General features: G+C 42.9%; 1 protein-coding gene across 1 annotated transcript in view; it reads right to left on the bottom strand.

Moving 5' to 3' along the window:
• The window catches only part of LOC126188347 (serine/threonine-protein phosphatase 6 regulatory ankyrin repeat subunit A-like), a 77,548-nt gene that overhangs the window by 47,902 nt on the left and 11,920 nt on the right, over positions 1-17,726 (bottom strand). The window contains exons 3-4 of the mRNA XM_049929946.1: positions 6,415-6,785; positions 3,515-3,697 (exon numbers count right to left, since the gene is read on the bottom strand). Of these exons, the coding sequence (XP_049785903.1) occupies positions 3,515-3,697; positions 6,415-6,785 (554 nt within the window). The remainder of the gene's footprint in view (positions 1-3,514; positions 3,698-6,414; positions 6,786-17,726) is intronic.

Genomic DNA, 17,726 nt, shown 5'->3' with positions numbered 1-17,726 from the left:
AGTATGATGAATGAGTTTGGTATTGAATACAAAAAGGAAGACTAGATGTTTATTGATTCATCCAAAACTAGTTTAAAGGCTGTTTTACTACACAATGGTAACATGTATGCATCTATACCTGTTGGACATTTTGTACATATGAAAGAAAGCTATGAAACCCTACAAATAGTGCTAAATAAAATAGGTTATTCTGCTCATGGTTGGATGATATGTGGCGTTCTGAAAGTAACATGCATGCTCCTTCGGCAGCAAGGTGATTTTACCAAATTTCCATGTTTCTTGTGTGAATAGGACAGTAGGGCTAGGGATCAACACAGGTGCAGAACGAACTGGCCTGTGAGGGAGTCTTTAAAACCTGGTGAGAAGAGCATTCTATGCAAAAACCTTGTAGATCCAAAACACGTACTCCTACCACCTCTACATATAAAGTTAGGCATAATTAAACAGTTTGTAAAGGCTTTGCCTAAAGATGGATCATGTTTTAAGTATCTCTGCCAAAAGTTTCCACACCTTTCAGAAGCTAAACTAAAAGAAGTCGTCTTTGTCGGACTTGACATTAGAAAATTAATTTTTGATGTGTACTTTGAATACACAATGACCTTAAATGAGAATAAGCATGGGTATCGTTCAGGCAAGTCGTCACAAAGTTCTTGGTTCAAATGGCTCTGAGCACTATGGGACGTGACTTCTCAGGTCATCAGTCCCCTAGAACTTAAAACTACTTAAACCTAACGGACCTAAGGACATCACACACATCCATGCCCGAGGCAGGATTTGAACCTGCGACCGTAGCGGTCGCTCGGTTCCAGACTGTAGCGCCTAAAACTGCTCGGCCACTTTGGCTGGCTCACAAAGTTCTTAGGACATGAAAAAGACCCATGATATGTTTCTATTATAGCTACAGTGTTAAAGAAGTTTAAAACTTTAGGACTTTTAATGAACCTGAAAGTTCACTTTTTGAACAATCACCTTGATTACTTCCCGGACAATATGGGAGATGTAAGTGAGGAGCAATGAGAGCATTTTCACCAGGACATTAAAGTGATGCAAAAACGCTACCAAGGCCGCTGGAACACCAACATTATGGGGGAATGCTGTTGGTCACTTCACTGAGAAGTTCAGCAAGCGACTCATCATAGAAAAAGCTACACAAGAAGCTTCAAAGGAAAAAGAGAAAGAAAATACAAACCAATTCCAGCTGATAAGTGAAACCTGTATTAACACATATCATTGTCTTATGTAGCTTACTGTAAATACAAACCATGCTTATATTGTAAAAAAGCGTTTTTGTAACAAAGCGTTTCATTAATTTCCCTGTTTACTGTATAGCATAAGATTTTTATAATATATAATAAAAAGCATATTGCTTTAAAACTATGGGTGATATAAAAATTTAGGCTAGATTTGGATTCAGCTCATAAAAATCTATAAAGATCAGCTATCAAAATATAAAAAGTTTTTCAAAAAAAATTTTTTCGTTGGCCTGTGAAATTCTTCAGTAGAGAGTGTGTAATAAACATGTTCATTGTTACTATCATCACAAAATTTCAAAATTTTGTAATCCTGCCATTGTTCAACATTAAATACACACTTTCTTTTACCCTTTGCTAAACGATGAGACAAGAAACGAACAGAGACGAAACGATGAAAAATGTGTAGAAAACTTACTTCCAACATGAAAACAACATAACATAAACACAGTGATAAAATTTTCTCGGGCTTTCAGCCGTGTCCAGTGATTTAAAATCCACTTGACAGTGGCCGAAAACTCGGCCGAAATCTTTCGGATTTTAAACCACTGGACGTGGCTGGAAGCCTGAGAAAATTTTATCATCACGAAACTATGCATTCATATACAATATAAACACATTGTCCATGTTTTCTTTTTGCAAAATGACTAACAAGAAGTGAAAAGTAGTGGTGGAAGGGGTAGCCACACTACCCTGTTTTCAGTCCTTGCTCCAAGATTAGCTGAGATGGATGGCTTTCAGAGAGTTTTAAAAGATGTGATGCCAAACATATACACTATGTGATCAAAAGTATCCGGGAACCCCCAAAAACCTACAGTTTTCATATTAGGTGCATTGTGCTGCCACCTACTGTCAGGTACTCCATATCAGCGACTTCAGTAGTCATTAGACATCGTGAGAGAGCAGAATGGGGTGCTCCGCGGAACTCACGGACTTCGTCACTTGTGTCATATGTCTGTACGCGAGATTTCCACACTCCTAAACATCCTTAGGTCCACTGTTTCCTATGTGATAGTGAAGTGGGGGTGTGAAGGGACACGCACATCACAAAAGCGTACAGGCTGACCTCATCTGTTGACTGACAGAGATAGCCAACAGTTGTAGAGGGTTGTAATGTGTAATAGGCAGACATCTATCCAAACCATCACAAAGGAATTCCAAACATCATCAGGATCCACTACAAGTACTATGAAATTTAAGTGGGAGGTGAGAAAACTTGGATTTCATGGTGGAGCGGCTGCTCATAAACCACACATCATGCCGGTGAATGCCAAATGACACTTCGCTTGGTGTAAGGAGCGTGAACTTTGGACGATTAAACAGTGGAAAAACGTTGTGTGGAGTGACGAATCACAGAACTCAATGTGGTGATCCAATGGCATGGTGTTGGTATGGCGAATACCTGCTGAACGTAATCTGCCAGCATGGGTAGTACCAACAGTAAAATTCGGAAGCAGTGGTGTTATTGTGTGGCCGTGATTTTCATGGAGGGGGCTTCCACCCCTTGTTGTTTTGCATGGCACTATAACAGCACAGCCCTAGACTGATGTTTTAAGCTCCTTCTTGTTTCCTAATGTTGAAGAGCATTCAGGGATGACGATTGCATCTTTCAACATGATCGAGCAACTGTTGATAATTCACAGCATGTGGCGAAGTGGTTACATGACAATAACATCCTTGCACAGAGTCCTGACCTGTATCAGCACCCCTTTTACAGGGAGTGCTGCCTGTATCCTATAGAACACCTATGGGATGTTTCGGATTGCCGACTTTGTGCCAGTCCGCACTGACCAACATCGATACCTCTCCTCAGTGTACCACTCTGTGAAGAATTGGCTGCCATTCCCCAAGAAATCTTCCAGCACCAGATTGAACGTATGCCTGTGAGAGTGGAAGCTGTCATCAAGGCATTACCGATTTCATCCAGAATTACCAATGGAGTTCGCCACGAACTTGTAAGTCTTTTTCAGACAGGTGTCCGGATACTTTTGATCACATAGTATAGGTCTAAAACTGAGGAAATGCTCGCCATTCATTACATCCTAAAACCCTGGACATTTTTGAAACCTCAGACATTACCACAGACAGCACTAAAATTTCACGACTGTCTGGGCTATTTCTGGACTTATGGTACGCCTAAGGAAGGATCTGTACAAAACACGAATTTCATTTTGTGTAATGGTATCGAGAAGCAGACACAGTGTAAGTAAGGCAGCATTCGTTTTGGTGCAGTTAGTTATGTAGTGAGGCCAGGCAGCCCTTACTGGCAGCGATGTGCAGTGGCGTGGCTCCCGTCTTGTCCGGTGGGCGGGCCGCGGCCTCAGGGTCCGCCCCCAGCTCCAGCAGCGCCTGCAGCGCCTCCGTGCGGTTGCTGGCCGCTGCCACGTGCAGCGCCGTCTGGCCCTTCTTGTTTGGGAACACCATTGTCTCCGGCGTCACTCCATGCCCTGGTAAAAAAAAAAGTATTTCTATATCTGCCACATCTGCAGCAAGATCTGCACTGAAGTGACAAAATTCATGGGATAGGCAATATGCACATATACAGGAGGAGGTAGTATTGTGTACACCAGGTATAAAAGGAGAGTGCATTGGCAGAGTTACCATTTGTACTCAGTGATTCACGTGAAAAGGTTTCTGACGTGATTCTGACTGCATAGGGGAACTAAAAGAAATCCACAATGCCAAGTGTGTGCTGAAATACCAAATTTAAGGCACGGCCTCTCACTACAGACAGCGTAGTGGCCAATGGCTTTCACTTAATGACCGAGGGCAGCAGCGTTTGTGTAGAGTTGTCACTCCTAACAGAGAAACACCACTGTACGAAATAACAACAGAAATCAATGTGAGATGTATGATGATCATATGTGTTGGGGTAGTGTGGCGAAATCTGGCGTTAATGAGCTATGGCAGCAGATGACTGACGCAAGTGCCTTTGCTAACAGCGCGACATCACCTGCAGTGCCTCTCCTGGGCTCATGAGCATGTTAGTTGGGCCCTACACGATCGGGAAACTATTGTGCAGCGTTTCCTTTTCATATGTGTGTATTGCGGATTTGTCTGTTTGATGTGGTCTATGTTACCTTTTACTGTTCTTCTTCACTTTGTCTCAAGGCAGGATGATGTAAGAGAGTGTCTCACTATTTCCAGCAACTGAATGACGAACACGCCTTCAGCGAAGGTATGCTGTATTCTTTTAACATTGTTCATTAATTCTGAAGACAGATCAAATTATCAATGACTCACAATTTCAAATACATCTATTGTGAATTATGGCTGATCTCACAGGCAAAAACAGCAGAGGTCTTTTCTTTGTAGATGATAACTGGGAAGGATACTTGCCTGTCGCGACTGTGCACTTGAGACTGGCATTCCTGACCTATGCCTCTGAGCCTTGGTCAGGAAGCACCTCCAGTTTTCCCTTGGACACACTACAACCCCAACAAGATACTAAGCTGTAATCATCCATATTTCACTCCTTCCTTCCTTCAGCAAATCAGACAGTGTTAGTCCTGTTGCCTGATTTCTGTATAAGTGCAATGTATCTGTAAAGGAAATCACATACTAGAAGCCAGTGCGCTCAATAATCAGTAGGTGTGGTAAAGACATAGTATAAATGCAAAGGATTTGGATATTTGGAAAGATTAACAGGTCGGTTTAGCCCATACGAAAGTTTAACACACACACATGAGGTACATAAATGGAAATGCTTGGAAGAAATGTGACCTAGTTCTCGTGGCAGGGTGAAATTGTAACTACTGTGTTTGAAGATGACTGAGTGACCAATGTATTGACACCAGCATAAATTTCGCATAGGTATCATGAGTACAACTATGGGAAATTAGGATGCATACAGAGGTATATGCACTGACTGACAAAGAAAGGGAAGCATCCAGAAGGGGAATGTGAGATGAAAGGAAACTTTATGGTTTGAGATGGGATGTGATTTTGTTTTGGTGTGGTCAGCACACTGGACTCATGTTTGGGAGGATGACGGTTCAATCCTGCATCCAGCCATCCTGATTTAGGTTTTCCATGATTTCCCTAGATCACTTCAGGCAAATGCCAGGATGTTTCCTTTGAAAGGGCACGGCCGATTTCCTTCACTATAGTTCGCTAATGCGAGCTTGTGCTCCGTCTCTAATGACCTTGATGTTGACAGGACATTAAACACTAATCTCCTCCTCTTCCTCTGTTTTAGTGTTTACAAAATCGAGTAATTTTTGCAAAGGATGTGGCAGTATGAGCCCACTCATCAGAATGATCCCCTCGGCTTGTATGCATGTACTGATTCAGTTGGGAGCAGTATCATAAAGTCCGTTATATCCTCTCCTGAGGCACTCTAGCCTACAACTGCCATGACTGACCCTTGATATCCTGGGTACTGGCACTGGGACACATTTTGCATCTGAGAGCTGGTATGAATAACCATCAGCTGTATCATGGAATGATAACAATGAAAATGTGCTGGACTGGAACTCTAACCCAGATATCCCACTTATGGCGAGTGGTCGCTTTACCATTAGGCTATCTGAGCATGACTCGTGGAACCCAGATGTCCCGCTTATCACGAGTGGTTGCTTTGCAATTAGGCTATCTGAGCATAAAACGTGGCCGGACCCAAATTTCCATTTGTTGTCAGCCATAAGTCTACAACCTGCACTTATCAATATATAATCGTTATACTCACCACCAATTTTCGTCCAGGAAACCTAGGAACTACGATTCGTTACTGAACACAGTGGGTCGATATTCATCTGCGACCCGTGCTCTCTGATCTAGACACCACTCAAAATGCAGTAATTTGTGATGTGGTGTTAATGGTACCCAAACACGTGCGACAAGTATTTCCTGGTGCTGCTGCTTTTAGTCTCCAGCACTCTGGTGGCTACTGTACCTGTCGCAGGCAACTGCAACTCTAATCATTTACACACCGACTGACGGTGTGTTGGTATACAGGGTTACGTTGACATCTGACCCCGTTAGGTAGTATAGATATTCATTTTCCCTCGCTCAGAACGTGGGTGGAATATGAATGGAAATTGATATTACTGCTACTACACGCCCTCCGCCAGGCACTATCCACGGACTTTTTGGCAGGTGTAGGGTTGACCCAGTCGAGTGATGCAGACGACCAAACACCTCAGTTCGCGAGCTGGCGGCTCACCCCTTGTGAGGAGGCAGCGCAGCAGAGGCGCGCAGCCCTTGGCGGCGGCGTCGTGCAGCGGGGCGGCGCCGGCGCGGCTGAGGGCGGCCGCCACCCGCGCCCCGCCCGCCAGCAGCACCTCGGCCGCCCCCACGGCAGCGCGCTCATCTTCGCCCGCCGGGTGCGCCTGTGTGCACAGCAGCTGCAGCGGCGTGCGGCCCCCGGAGTCTCGCGGGTCCACGTCGGCGCCCGCCTCCAGCAGCACGCGCAGCATCCGTGCGTCGCGGGCCTCCGCAGCCTCGTGCAGCGGCCGGCGCTGCCGCGGCTCGTCCGTCACCTTCTCCGGCGACACTCCGCCCTCCGTCACCAGGAAGCGGGTCAGGTTGCAGAGCCTGTTGACGTGTTCTTTTAGTGCACAAAAAGTGCCTGCGGAGTTCTGCAAGCTGTCACAACTTGCTACCCACCCAGTTGCAACACGAACTCTATAGAGCTAGCCAGTACCCCACCATCAAAGTTTCAGATGCCGGATGGACCAAAACAAGAAGAGAAGTATCTAGTAATCGTGGGCTCCAAAATGCACACCTTCAGAACTGTCAGCATTTGCTCATCTCTAATACATCTCTGTTGCAAGATCTTTGCGACTCGTATTTGGTTCAAATGGCTCTGAGAACTATGGGACTTAACATTTGAAGTCATCAGTCTCCTAGAACTTAGAACTACTTAAACCTAACTAACCTAAGGACATGACACACATCCATGCTCGAGGCAGGATTCGAACCTGCGACAGTAGCGGTCGCACGGTTTCAGACTGAAGTGCCTAGAACTGCTCGGCCTTAACAGCCGGCCGGCCCGTATTTTCGGAAGAGAAAAGAATGTCCAATAATCATGGAATTCAAGATCAGTACTTTAAGATGTGTTCCACAGTAGCAAAGGTGAACAGCTGGACATCCATACTGTCAACTCTGCAAGTTTGTCAGTGGAGTTCTGATTCGCCCTTGTATATTCATGTATATATATGCCAAAGGAAAAAAAATTCACTAGGCGAAAAAATGATTAATGAGTAATGAAATTTCTGGAATACATTTGTCTGGGTAACATTGTAAGATCACAGGTTAACGTAACTGTTAATAAACGGTGTAGACGCCAGAATGTCGAATGCGAGCATCTAGTCGTGAATACAGTGTTGTACAGATGCCGGATATCAGTTTGTGGGATGCAGTTCCATGCCTGTTGCACTTGGTCAGTCAATACAGGAACATTTATCACTGGTTGTGGATGATGCTGAAGTTGTCACCTGATGATGCCCCATATGTGTTGGATTGAAGACAGATGTGCAGGCCAAGGCAACATGTCGACATTCTGTAGAGGTCAGGGTGCATGGGATAACCACGAAAGTTCTCCTGCTGTTGTACGAAATCATGTCTGGGACTATAACTCCAAAAGTAGGTCCAGTCTGTTTAGTATGCAGACAGTTTGGTTGCAGGCCCTCAACTGGTCTTGTTCCAACCAATACACGGCCACTGCTGGCATTGAGGCAGAATCAGTTTTCATCAGAAAACGCAATAGACCTCCAGCCTGCTCTCCAAGGAGCTCTCGCTTGACATCTCCGAAGTCGCAAGTGGCGGTGGTTTGGGATCAGTGGAATACACGCTACAGGCCATCCAGCTCAGAGCTGTGCTTAAAGTAACCGATTTGTAACAGTTAGTTGCGTTATTGTGGAGCTCAGATTGCTCCTGCAGATGCAGAATAGTGCATCCAGAGCCCAGTATTCTCGCGAGTGTACAATCTTGTGACCACCACTATCAGCAATCATGTGGAGTTGCTACATTCCTGCCAAGTCTTTTTGCAGTATCAGAGAAGGAACATCCAGCTTCCTGTCGCTCTTTTACACTACCTTGTTCAAACTCAGTGAAATGGTGACAATAGCGTCTTTGTTCCCTTCAAGGTATTCTTACCTAACATAAGCTCACCACGTCCAGTCTTAAAGGTAACTAACGCTCACGACCCTTACGATGTGTATTTAAAGCAAACCTGATTTACATCCTCACAGTGGCGTTACTACCGCCACTCTTATGCGACTGGTGCGATATCTGATTAGTCATCACCTTTTAAGATGTGGATACCTGCCTACCAACTTTCGTTTATGACACACAACTCTATCTTGGTGTTTTGTTTTTCTTCCGTCAGTGCATATCAGTGCATACGATGTTACACGACTGTTTGCGACAGAAGCTGCATCGAATTACGACACAGGCGAGCATCGCTCGTGAATGGGTAGCCACAGGAGTCGTCTGCTTCATCCAGCAGGTAATGCGTTAAGCATCTGCAATGTCCAAAGAGTATGCAGCAGTCGTAAGCCTGTAGTGTTACTGCCAGCGGGGAAAACACGGACGCTTGACCAGGTAGATAATTCGTGTCACAGTCCGAAGCGACTTAACACCCAAACCGTTATACACTGATACACCAAAGAAACTGGTATAGGCTCGCTTATTGAAATACAGCGATATGTAAAGAGGCAGAATACGGCGCTGCGGTCTGGAACGCCTATATAAGACAAGTGTATGGTGCAGTTGTTAGGTCAGTTACTGCTGCTGCAATGCCAGGTTATCAAGACTTAAGTGAGACTGAACATGGTCTTATAGTCGCCGCATGAGGGATGGGACACAGCATCTCCGAAGTAGCAGTGAAGAGGGGATTTTTCCGCACGACCATTTCACGAGTGTATTGTGAATATCAGGAATCCGCTAAAACATCAAATCTCCGACATCGGTGTGGCTGGAAAAAGATCCTGCAAGAACGGGACCAATGACGACTGAAGAGAATCGTTCAACGTGACAGAAGTGCAACCATTCCACAAATTGCTGGAGATTTCAATGCTGGGCCCGGCCATCAACAAGTGTCAGCATGTGAACCATTTAACGAAACATCATTGATATGGTCTTTCTGAGCTGAAGGCCCACTTGCGTACTGTTGATGAGTGCACGACAGAAAGCTTACACCTCGTCTGTGGCTGTCAATACAGACATTGGACTGTTGATGACTGGAAACATGTTGCCTGATCAGACAAGCCTCGTTTAAAATTTCATTGAGCGGATGGACAGGTATGGAGACAATCTCATGAATCCATGGACCCTCCATGTCAGCAGGGGACTGTTCAAGCTGGTGGTAGCTCTGTAATGGTGTGGGACGTGTGCAATTGGATTCATATGATGCCCCTGATACGTCTGGATACGACCTCTGCCACGTAGGTACATAAGAATCCTATCATATCACCTGCATGCATCCATGTCCATCGTGTATTCCGACGTACTTGGGCAATTCCAGCAGGACAATGCGACACCCCAAACGTCCAGAATTGCTACAGATTGGCTCCAGGAACACTCTTCGGAGATTAAACGCTTCCGCTGGGCACCCAGTTCCCCAGACGTGAACATTATTGAGCGAATTTGGGATGCTTTGCAGTGTGCTGTTCAGAAGAGATCTTCAGCCTCTTGTACTCTTACGGATTTATGGACAGCTGTGCAAGATTCATGGTGTCAATTTCTTCCAGCACTACTTCAGACAGTAGACTCCACGCCAGGTCATGTTGGAGAACTTCCGTGTATTTACAGATTAGGCAAGAACACCTAATCCAAGAGGGTAATGAGACGAGAATGTTCTTCTAGTCGTCCTCTCGATAGACAAAATAGTACTAAACATATTAAAGATGTAAGACTTGGAAACACCAATTAACTTTCGAAATTAATAAGTTCTTGACACCTTCAATGATGTTAAAGATCCAGGAGTCCACAGACAGCTTTGTCAAAATACAGTTCTACGATATTAATAAATGTAATAGGCCTACATTTTGCATTATATATATCAAAAAGTTCTCTTCGAGAACTGAAACATGTATTTAAGTGTAAAATAAATTACAGATCAGTAAATGCAGTTGGAATACGAAAGTGTAGACTACAGTATGTATGTATAGTCATTTGAATTTCGTCGTGTGTAACAGTAATAAATAGCAAATAGGAGTAAAATAATTATCTCTCTAATAAAAATATAAGAAAAAAGAAGCGTAAAGACCGCAGCTATGCGATGGGAACAGTAGCGAAACTCTGGTCCTAGGTGATATGAAGAATGTATGGTAGCAATAAATTAAACGTAAAGTTGAGAAATTGACAACGAGAGATCGTGTGTGTACAGTACAACGAGGAAGGATGTATGTTCCCATGAGTGGCGCGTCGGTCAAACGGTTTAAGTGATAGAAATTTTCGAATGACAGTTTCGTGGACTTGTAACATTTACAGAATCATTCAAGTTTAAATAGTTAACTGTGGGCTCTAACCGCGAGCTCAGGCGAGATGTAAAGCGTTTCGGCAGTTAGCCGCAAGAACTTTAGTACTGAACAGTAACATACTGTTTTACACTTAGCACTTTGTTAATTGCGAGGGACTCTATCTGTTCTTTTTGCTTTCACAGTTTTAAAGGTTTAATAAACTGTTTTATTTCTAAACGGAAACCGGCTAGTGCTTGGAACATTATTATTTGACACCACTGAATACCATATTGCCTGCAGTTAATTATTATTAAGAAGTTAACCGAAAAATCTACAGAGTGATGCGTCAAGTGAGTGATGTCCCTGGACACCAACGAAGCAACAAACATTAACATCGATCGTGCACTCAAACCATTTGACTTGGACGAACTATACCAACAAGAGAAAAGAACGTCGCATTTCGTAGGTGGAAAAAGTACGACTTCCAAATGTATACGTCAACAAAACTATATACAGAGAGAATGGGAGCTTTTAACTAGCCATGAAAGTTTTAGGGATTCGTTTCGAAGGTAGCGTAGACAGTAGCGCTAACCGGCTTAGTGGCAGGTCAGAGCGCCGACCGCAGGTATCGAGTGTCCTGCCGTGACCACGCCCACGCGACGTCACTGAGTTAAGCGAAATGCTCGACTCTGCAAGGTGACAGACAAGGTGAGAGCACGCTGTTATCCAGTACGGTGGCAGACTGCAGCGCCAATGTTTGCGCCAAAAAAGACTGAATACGTAATTGCAAACCAACTAGAAACGAATGAAACATGACTGAGCAATGAATGATGTTGAGCGCGGTGCCTCTGGCTCTCTTATGACCTCAGTAATGTGCTTTCACGGTTGGAAGCATTGTTTACACTGCCAGCCCTTCAAGGAGGCTACGCAGACCTACCTTTATGGCACGGATGAGGGCTTTCCGAGCGTTAAGTTGTCGCTCTCTACACGGTGCCAACGTGTGGATTCATTGACACACTGTAGCGATGCAAGGAGTACCAAATTTGTTATAAAAGTCAGTAAATTATCAAAGGACGGTATTTTTCAGTACAGGTATTTCGTTCATTCCAAGCAAGTGTTGATTCGTGACGTCATCGTCCAGACACGAGTTGACTGTAATCTGAATCCGTTTTAGGAAACTAATAGTTTCGCTCAGGCGATAAAATTTTATTGATTATGAAATACAAGTTCCTGAACTTTATTTAGAATCGGAAATGTTTAATTAGTAATTACATGCCATAATTTATTTGTTTGTTTAATATAAAGGTGTTTCGAATTTTGTATGCATAAAAAAGTGTGAATTTGTGTGCGGCTTTTACTCTGAGACGAGTTATCACTTAGAGTGGTAAAAGTGCGCGTGTACAGTTCGTTGACCTGTGTAATGAATTTTATTTTGTGGTATTGACCTGAAAAAGAGTCGTTTAGCTCATTAGGGAAAAATGAAACCTGGGCGCTCGATTTGAAATACGTTACACGACAGTTCGTGATCGAGCTGTCCAGCAAATCACGTACTATAGTTACAAATGCGTTTGCACGTAATGCACGGAGCTGGAAGTTAATTTTGAGCCAAGTGTTGATTTTAACAAAAATGAACCGGAAGTTTATTCAAAATATCGATGTCTAGTTTTAATTGAGACACGCATCACCTTGTTGGTTACGCTGCCTAGCAACACTGTAAAGCAGTTTAATTAATTCATTAGAACGATTTGCGACGTAGAAAGGCCCGTTACACACACAAAATGTTACACAAGGTTTGCTGACCGCATGAGAGTATGTGTGTGTTTTTCTTTCTATAAATGCCAATAAACCGGCAGTTTCAAAAGTTAAATTATTACCTGTTGTGTAACTTCATTGATTGTCCTACACCACTACGGAACTTGTTCTATCGTGTCTCTTCACAAGAGATCTCAAGAAGCCGGGATAAACAAGAAGAAGAAGAAGAAGAAGACTAAAGAAGAGGCATCGGTATAACACATCTCCCTGTGCAACAGGTTGGGCTACGAACGAAATCTGAACGGAAATAGCTTTTCCTAAGGGTCAACTCTATATTGGGATTATTAATAACACATTAGTCACATAATTATTCTGGAACCACTGTCTGACAGTCCTATCTTTCCACATCACTTTGGTTGTTTTAGAATTTCGAGCATAATTAATTTATCGAGAGAAATTTGAATATTCATTGGCTCGTGATTGCGGTCGTTCGACTTGTAATTTGGTTAGGCGTTAAAATCTGTTATCAGAATTAGGTGCATTCATTTGGCACTGCGCCTTCCTTGTTGGTTAGTGGATTTGGAGAAGGGGACCAAACAGCGAGGTCATCGATCCCAACGGGTCAGGGAAGGATGAGGAAGGAAGTCGACCGTGCGCTTTCGAAGGAGCCATTCCGGCATTTGCCTGAAGCGATTTAGGGAAATCACGGAAAACCTAAATCAGGATGGACGAAAGCGGGCGTCGTCCTCCCGAAGGCGAGTCCAATGTGATAACCACTGCGCCACCTCGATCGGCCCTTCCTTATTAATGCTGGATGTAAATGTTGACTTGGCTTCATCAACGTCACTGTGAACCGCTCTGGAAAAGTCTATGATCTACAGTCGAACACTGGACTGACAGACAGGAGGAATGCGATTCCAGACCTCGTCTGCACACGCCACTTTCCCTCTGAGAGCTGTAAGGGTAGTGTTACCGACACCTTTGCTATTGAGCGACCACAACCAACAGCTTCTGCTGACTGCTGTGTCGTTCGTGTTCTAGAAGGTTCCGGAGGGAACAGTTTCGCGTCAACAGGCGGGGAGTGCTCCATTAGGTCGTGTACTTTGATGGAGACTTGGAAGAGCCAGTTCCAGATTGCACGAGTGGCTGATGGTGATGCTCGGAGTGTGGCCCCAGTATCAGAGAAAGTTGATGTCTTCGAAGAAAGATTACTGTGATTTAGATTTTGAGATGTGCCGTGACAGGGGAAGTGTTTCTGCAGATGTGGAACAAGTTTTGCGAAATCATCAGGGAAGCGTCGTGTAAATGAAGAGGAGCATCGTGAACATAGTGTGTGTGTGGCAGGCACTGATGCCATGCAGAAACTTGAGTATTGTTAAGGTGATCGCCGACACAACTGGATACCGGAACATCTCATATTCTGAGCTAGTGAGACATAAATCGTTCTGGGCGTAGTTTTGAAGTGAAATCTTTTCGTTGTTGTTGGACGGAATGAGCGCTGTTAAACTGTGCGAGACACAGTAGGGATATTTAGCTTGTTTCAAGGATTACCCCTTAACTACAATACATACATACCAGTTGGGGTCGAAAACTGCCCCACGAAGTTATAAACGTACTTTTCTTACTTGTCATCACAAATTGTTTTAAACTGATTTAGACAGGATGGAGCGATTTGTGACCGATGATCAAATTTTGGAGCTGTTGTTAGCTAGCGGAGACTGCTGATTCACCGGGTACACCACATTCTTTTCAACATGCAACCGAAATTAACGACAACGAAAGAGAAATATCTCACATAAAACCGATAGCGAAACAGGACGGTGAAGAGGCAGGAAAAGAGAATGTTTACGAAGAAAACCAAGAAATAGCAATCTGGTTATTTCTATGGAAGAAACCGTTCTAAATAAGAGTATCAAGACGGGGCATATATATATATATATATATATATATATATATATATATATATATATATATATATATATATATATATATATATATATATATAAACCTCGGCATAGCATTGATCAAAGCAAACATCAAAGAGAGGAAAATGAATTCCAGAATTTCTTTTATAGACTTTCAGACTACAATGGACAAAGTTCTTCGCAAAAATTTTGAAAATGTTAGTAGAGTCGATATATCCAAGGGGGACTGAATCAGCCAAAAAAGGCAAAGACATAACGATGCCATATATGTTCACGCCTTAAAGACAAAAAAAAAATAAACATATGTCCTAAATGGCAATGATACATGCGCAAAATGCATTCTATTGACGCAAAGGTACGGCTTGACGGTGATGTACGAAAATAAACGCGTAGTTGATTCGTTCATGCTTTTTTTTAAAGTCATTGTGTATGTTTTCTCTATAGTTTACTTAACTGATCATTATTTGATCGCACAACATGTTTCTGAACGTTGCTGAGGTGGATTTTCTTTGTTTTTTAAGTTAATCCTAAAACTCTGTTTATGAGGCCAATGTCAATGTAAGATTCTTAATTGTTCCTAAGATCCTGTTTTCTTCTTAATAAACATTGATTTTTCATAGATAGAAGCGTTTCTTTTATTGAGTCTTTAACAACAGTTCAGTGAACCATAGAAGTAACTAAGTTTCAGATGGTTTTTCTTTCCGTGTCGAAAACAACCTCACGAAGTTACTGATATCAGTCTAAACAGCGAGTTTAGCTAGGGGTTAATAAAGTGTGTTTCAATTGAATTATTTTTTATCAATCCAGTAATATCCTTAAATATAGATCCCTATAAGCATAGGAAGCAGTTCATTGGTCAGTTCAGGCACACATTGTAATTCAGTTGCTGTCTATCCATCTGCATGTAATAATCACCCTTTTTTTACTCATACGACTGCCGAATAAATAGTTCGATAGCGGGAAATAAACTATTAAAGTATACAGGGGTGGTTACACAGTGCCGTTTCTAAGAAGTCATAAGCAACTACAACGTCCATACTCTCAGCCTGAAATGCCTTTTGTACCCTGTTAATTGTTTCTAGTGGTTTATATTAAATCTGAAAGAGGTAAGATTATTTTTTAAGACCTATACTATGCTTTGTTCGTTATTCTTCTTATTCTTGAGAATTATGTTTGTCAGCGCTTTAATCAGTGATTCTCTTATCTGCATTGGATTTCGTGTCTCTAACGTTACCTTGGATGTATTCACGAAACAAGTTTTTAAATCCTAGCACTGCAACATGCTTATGAACCAAAAATCTGTTATGTTTCTACCTGTTTCGAAATACTGTGTTGTTTCCTCACTAGTCTCTACATCGCTTTAAAGACTAAATTTATTTATTTATTTATTTAACCTGGCAACCGACCCTCTGTTACAGATAACCTGGCGTTCTACATACACTGCAAATATTACAGTAAGTGTCTTACACTTAGTTTCGAAAAATAAAAGTAACAATAGCACAGATAAGAAAAGCATGCACACAGTTTATATTCGTACACGGTATATACAACAATATGGTTCAAATGGCTCTGAGCACTATGGGACTTCTGAGGTCATCAGTCCCCTAGAACTTAGAACTACTTAAACCTAACTAACCTAAGGACATCACACACATCCATGCCCGAGGCAGGATTCGAACCCGCGACAGACTGAAGCGCCTAGAACCGCTCGGTCACTGCGGCCGGCGTACAACAATAATTAGATATTGCAGTAAGATAGATTTTTAATTACCAGTGCTAGCAGCAATTGGTATGCAGAAAGGGATGGATGAGGGAGGGAAAGATGAATGTAGAATAGGAGAAAAGAGAAGATGGCGTTACTCACATAGAAAGAAAAAGAGAAAGAAGCATAAATGGGAGAAGACAGGAGCGTAGGCAGTGCTGTTTCACAGAGGGGAAGTTTCAAAGTACGAAGACATCGAGCAGTGCGAGAAGAGCAGGACAGCTTATTCCAGAGGCGAAGAGCCGCGACAGCGAGGTAATTTGCGAATGTTTTTATTTTTAGAATCGGAACATTGATCCTTTTTTTGCACATCATTGTATACACCATTCATGTCTGATGCTGAGTCGTAGTATTCACCGAAACTCTTGCTCACGTCTAACCCATTTCGTTCTATATATTCTACTAACTGATGTTCCTATTCTGTTTGAGTTTGATCTTTGAACTGGGGGAAAAACGTAAATGATATCTTAGCGTCGGAATGATTTCGAAAACAATGTTTTATTATTTAAATATAGTGTAAGATTTCTAAGGACTAATCGATTTTCTAGATTTTCTGCTTCCCCTACCCATTTCCATTTTTTGCAATTTCTTCACTATTCTTTTTCAAATTCCAGAGGGACATGATCCATAGGAGTGTGGGATCGACCGTCCCAGCTTAGTTACGCCCCAGCTATTATCGCTAGATAATCTCCTTAAATGCGCGGTGATTATTTGTCCTAATAGAGTCAAGAAACAACATATCACGGTGTGACGTAGTTCCCAACAATACAGGGGTCTCCTCAGCGGCCGACGCCGTTGCTTAGCAACAGTCTTAGACGAGTCGATTGGTGAGCAATGTGAATGTCACCGTCCTCGTTCAGTGAAGCGTTAGGAAAATGTGAAGCGTGGTAGCAGCACTGGGCAACGACATGAGTCAGAAGGTAATCCACCAAAGAAACATACGAGTCACGCCAACCCGTGGCACCCAGAACACAGACGTCAAATCGACTGCACCTTTCTGCGTACGCGAAATGTAAGTTGTCACACACATGTATCTTCAGTGAATAAGGAGACCTTCGACACTGCAGTTATATTTAGGGTAATTTGATTTCGCAAACAGTCATCCTGTTTACCAGCGTTTGCAGTTTGTGTTGGCGGAGTATAAAACTCTGGTAATTACAAGAAAATCGGGTAATTTCCAAGAATGATTGCCTATCGAAGTCGCGGAGTTCAAACGATACATATCGAACGTGCGGTCGTAAATCGATCATGCGACTCTGGTGGCTGGCGTTATGAGTATGTTTATGGTGGTCACTACAACAACGACAAAATAAGAGCGTTACAAAAACATTTGTAATTACAAAGGAGACGACTTACCTTACTCGACGTCAGTTTTATCGTCATGTGAAAGTTCATTACGCTAGTCTGGATGCATCATTTGGAAGAGTGGTACCACGTATTCTTCATTACACTCGTTCGTTTTCCGCACTGTCCGCAATGAAATTATAACGGTATTTCAGCATCGAAACTGTTCTTACGAAATTTTACACACCTCTCACCACCACATCTATACAGTCCCTCCTTTCGTCGTCCGGTAGTACTCCATATTTGCGACAAAAAGTTGAACAATTTTCTATGGGGGATAACATTGGAA

The sequence above is a fragment of the Schistocerca cancellata genome, chromosome 5 (assembly GCF_023864275.1).
Source record: "Schistocerca cancellata isolate TAMUIC-IGC-003103 chromosome 5, iqSchCanc2.1, whole genome shotgun sequence".
NCBI classification, from domain to species: Eukaryota; Metazoa; Arthropoda; class Insecta; order Orthoptera; family Acrididae; genus Schistocerca; species Schistocerca cancellata.
Note: the sequence above shows the minus strand (reverse complement) of the source record. Positions and strands in the feature narration are given on the sequence as shown.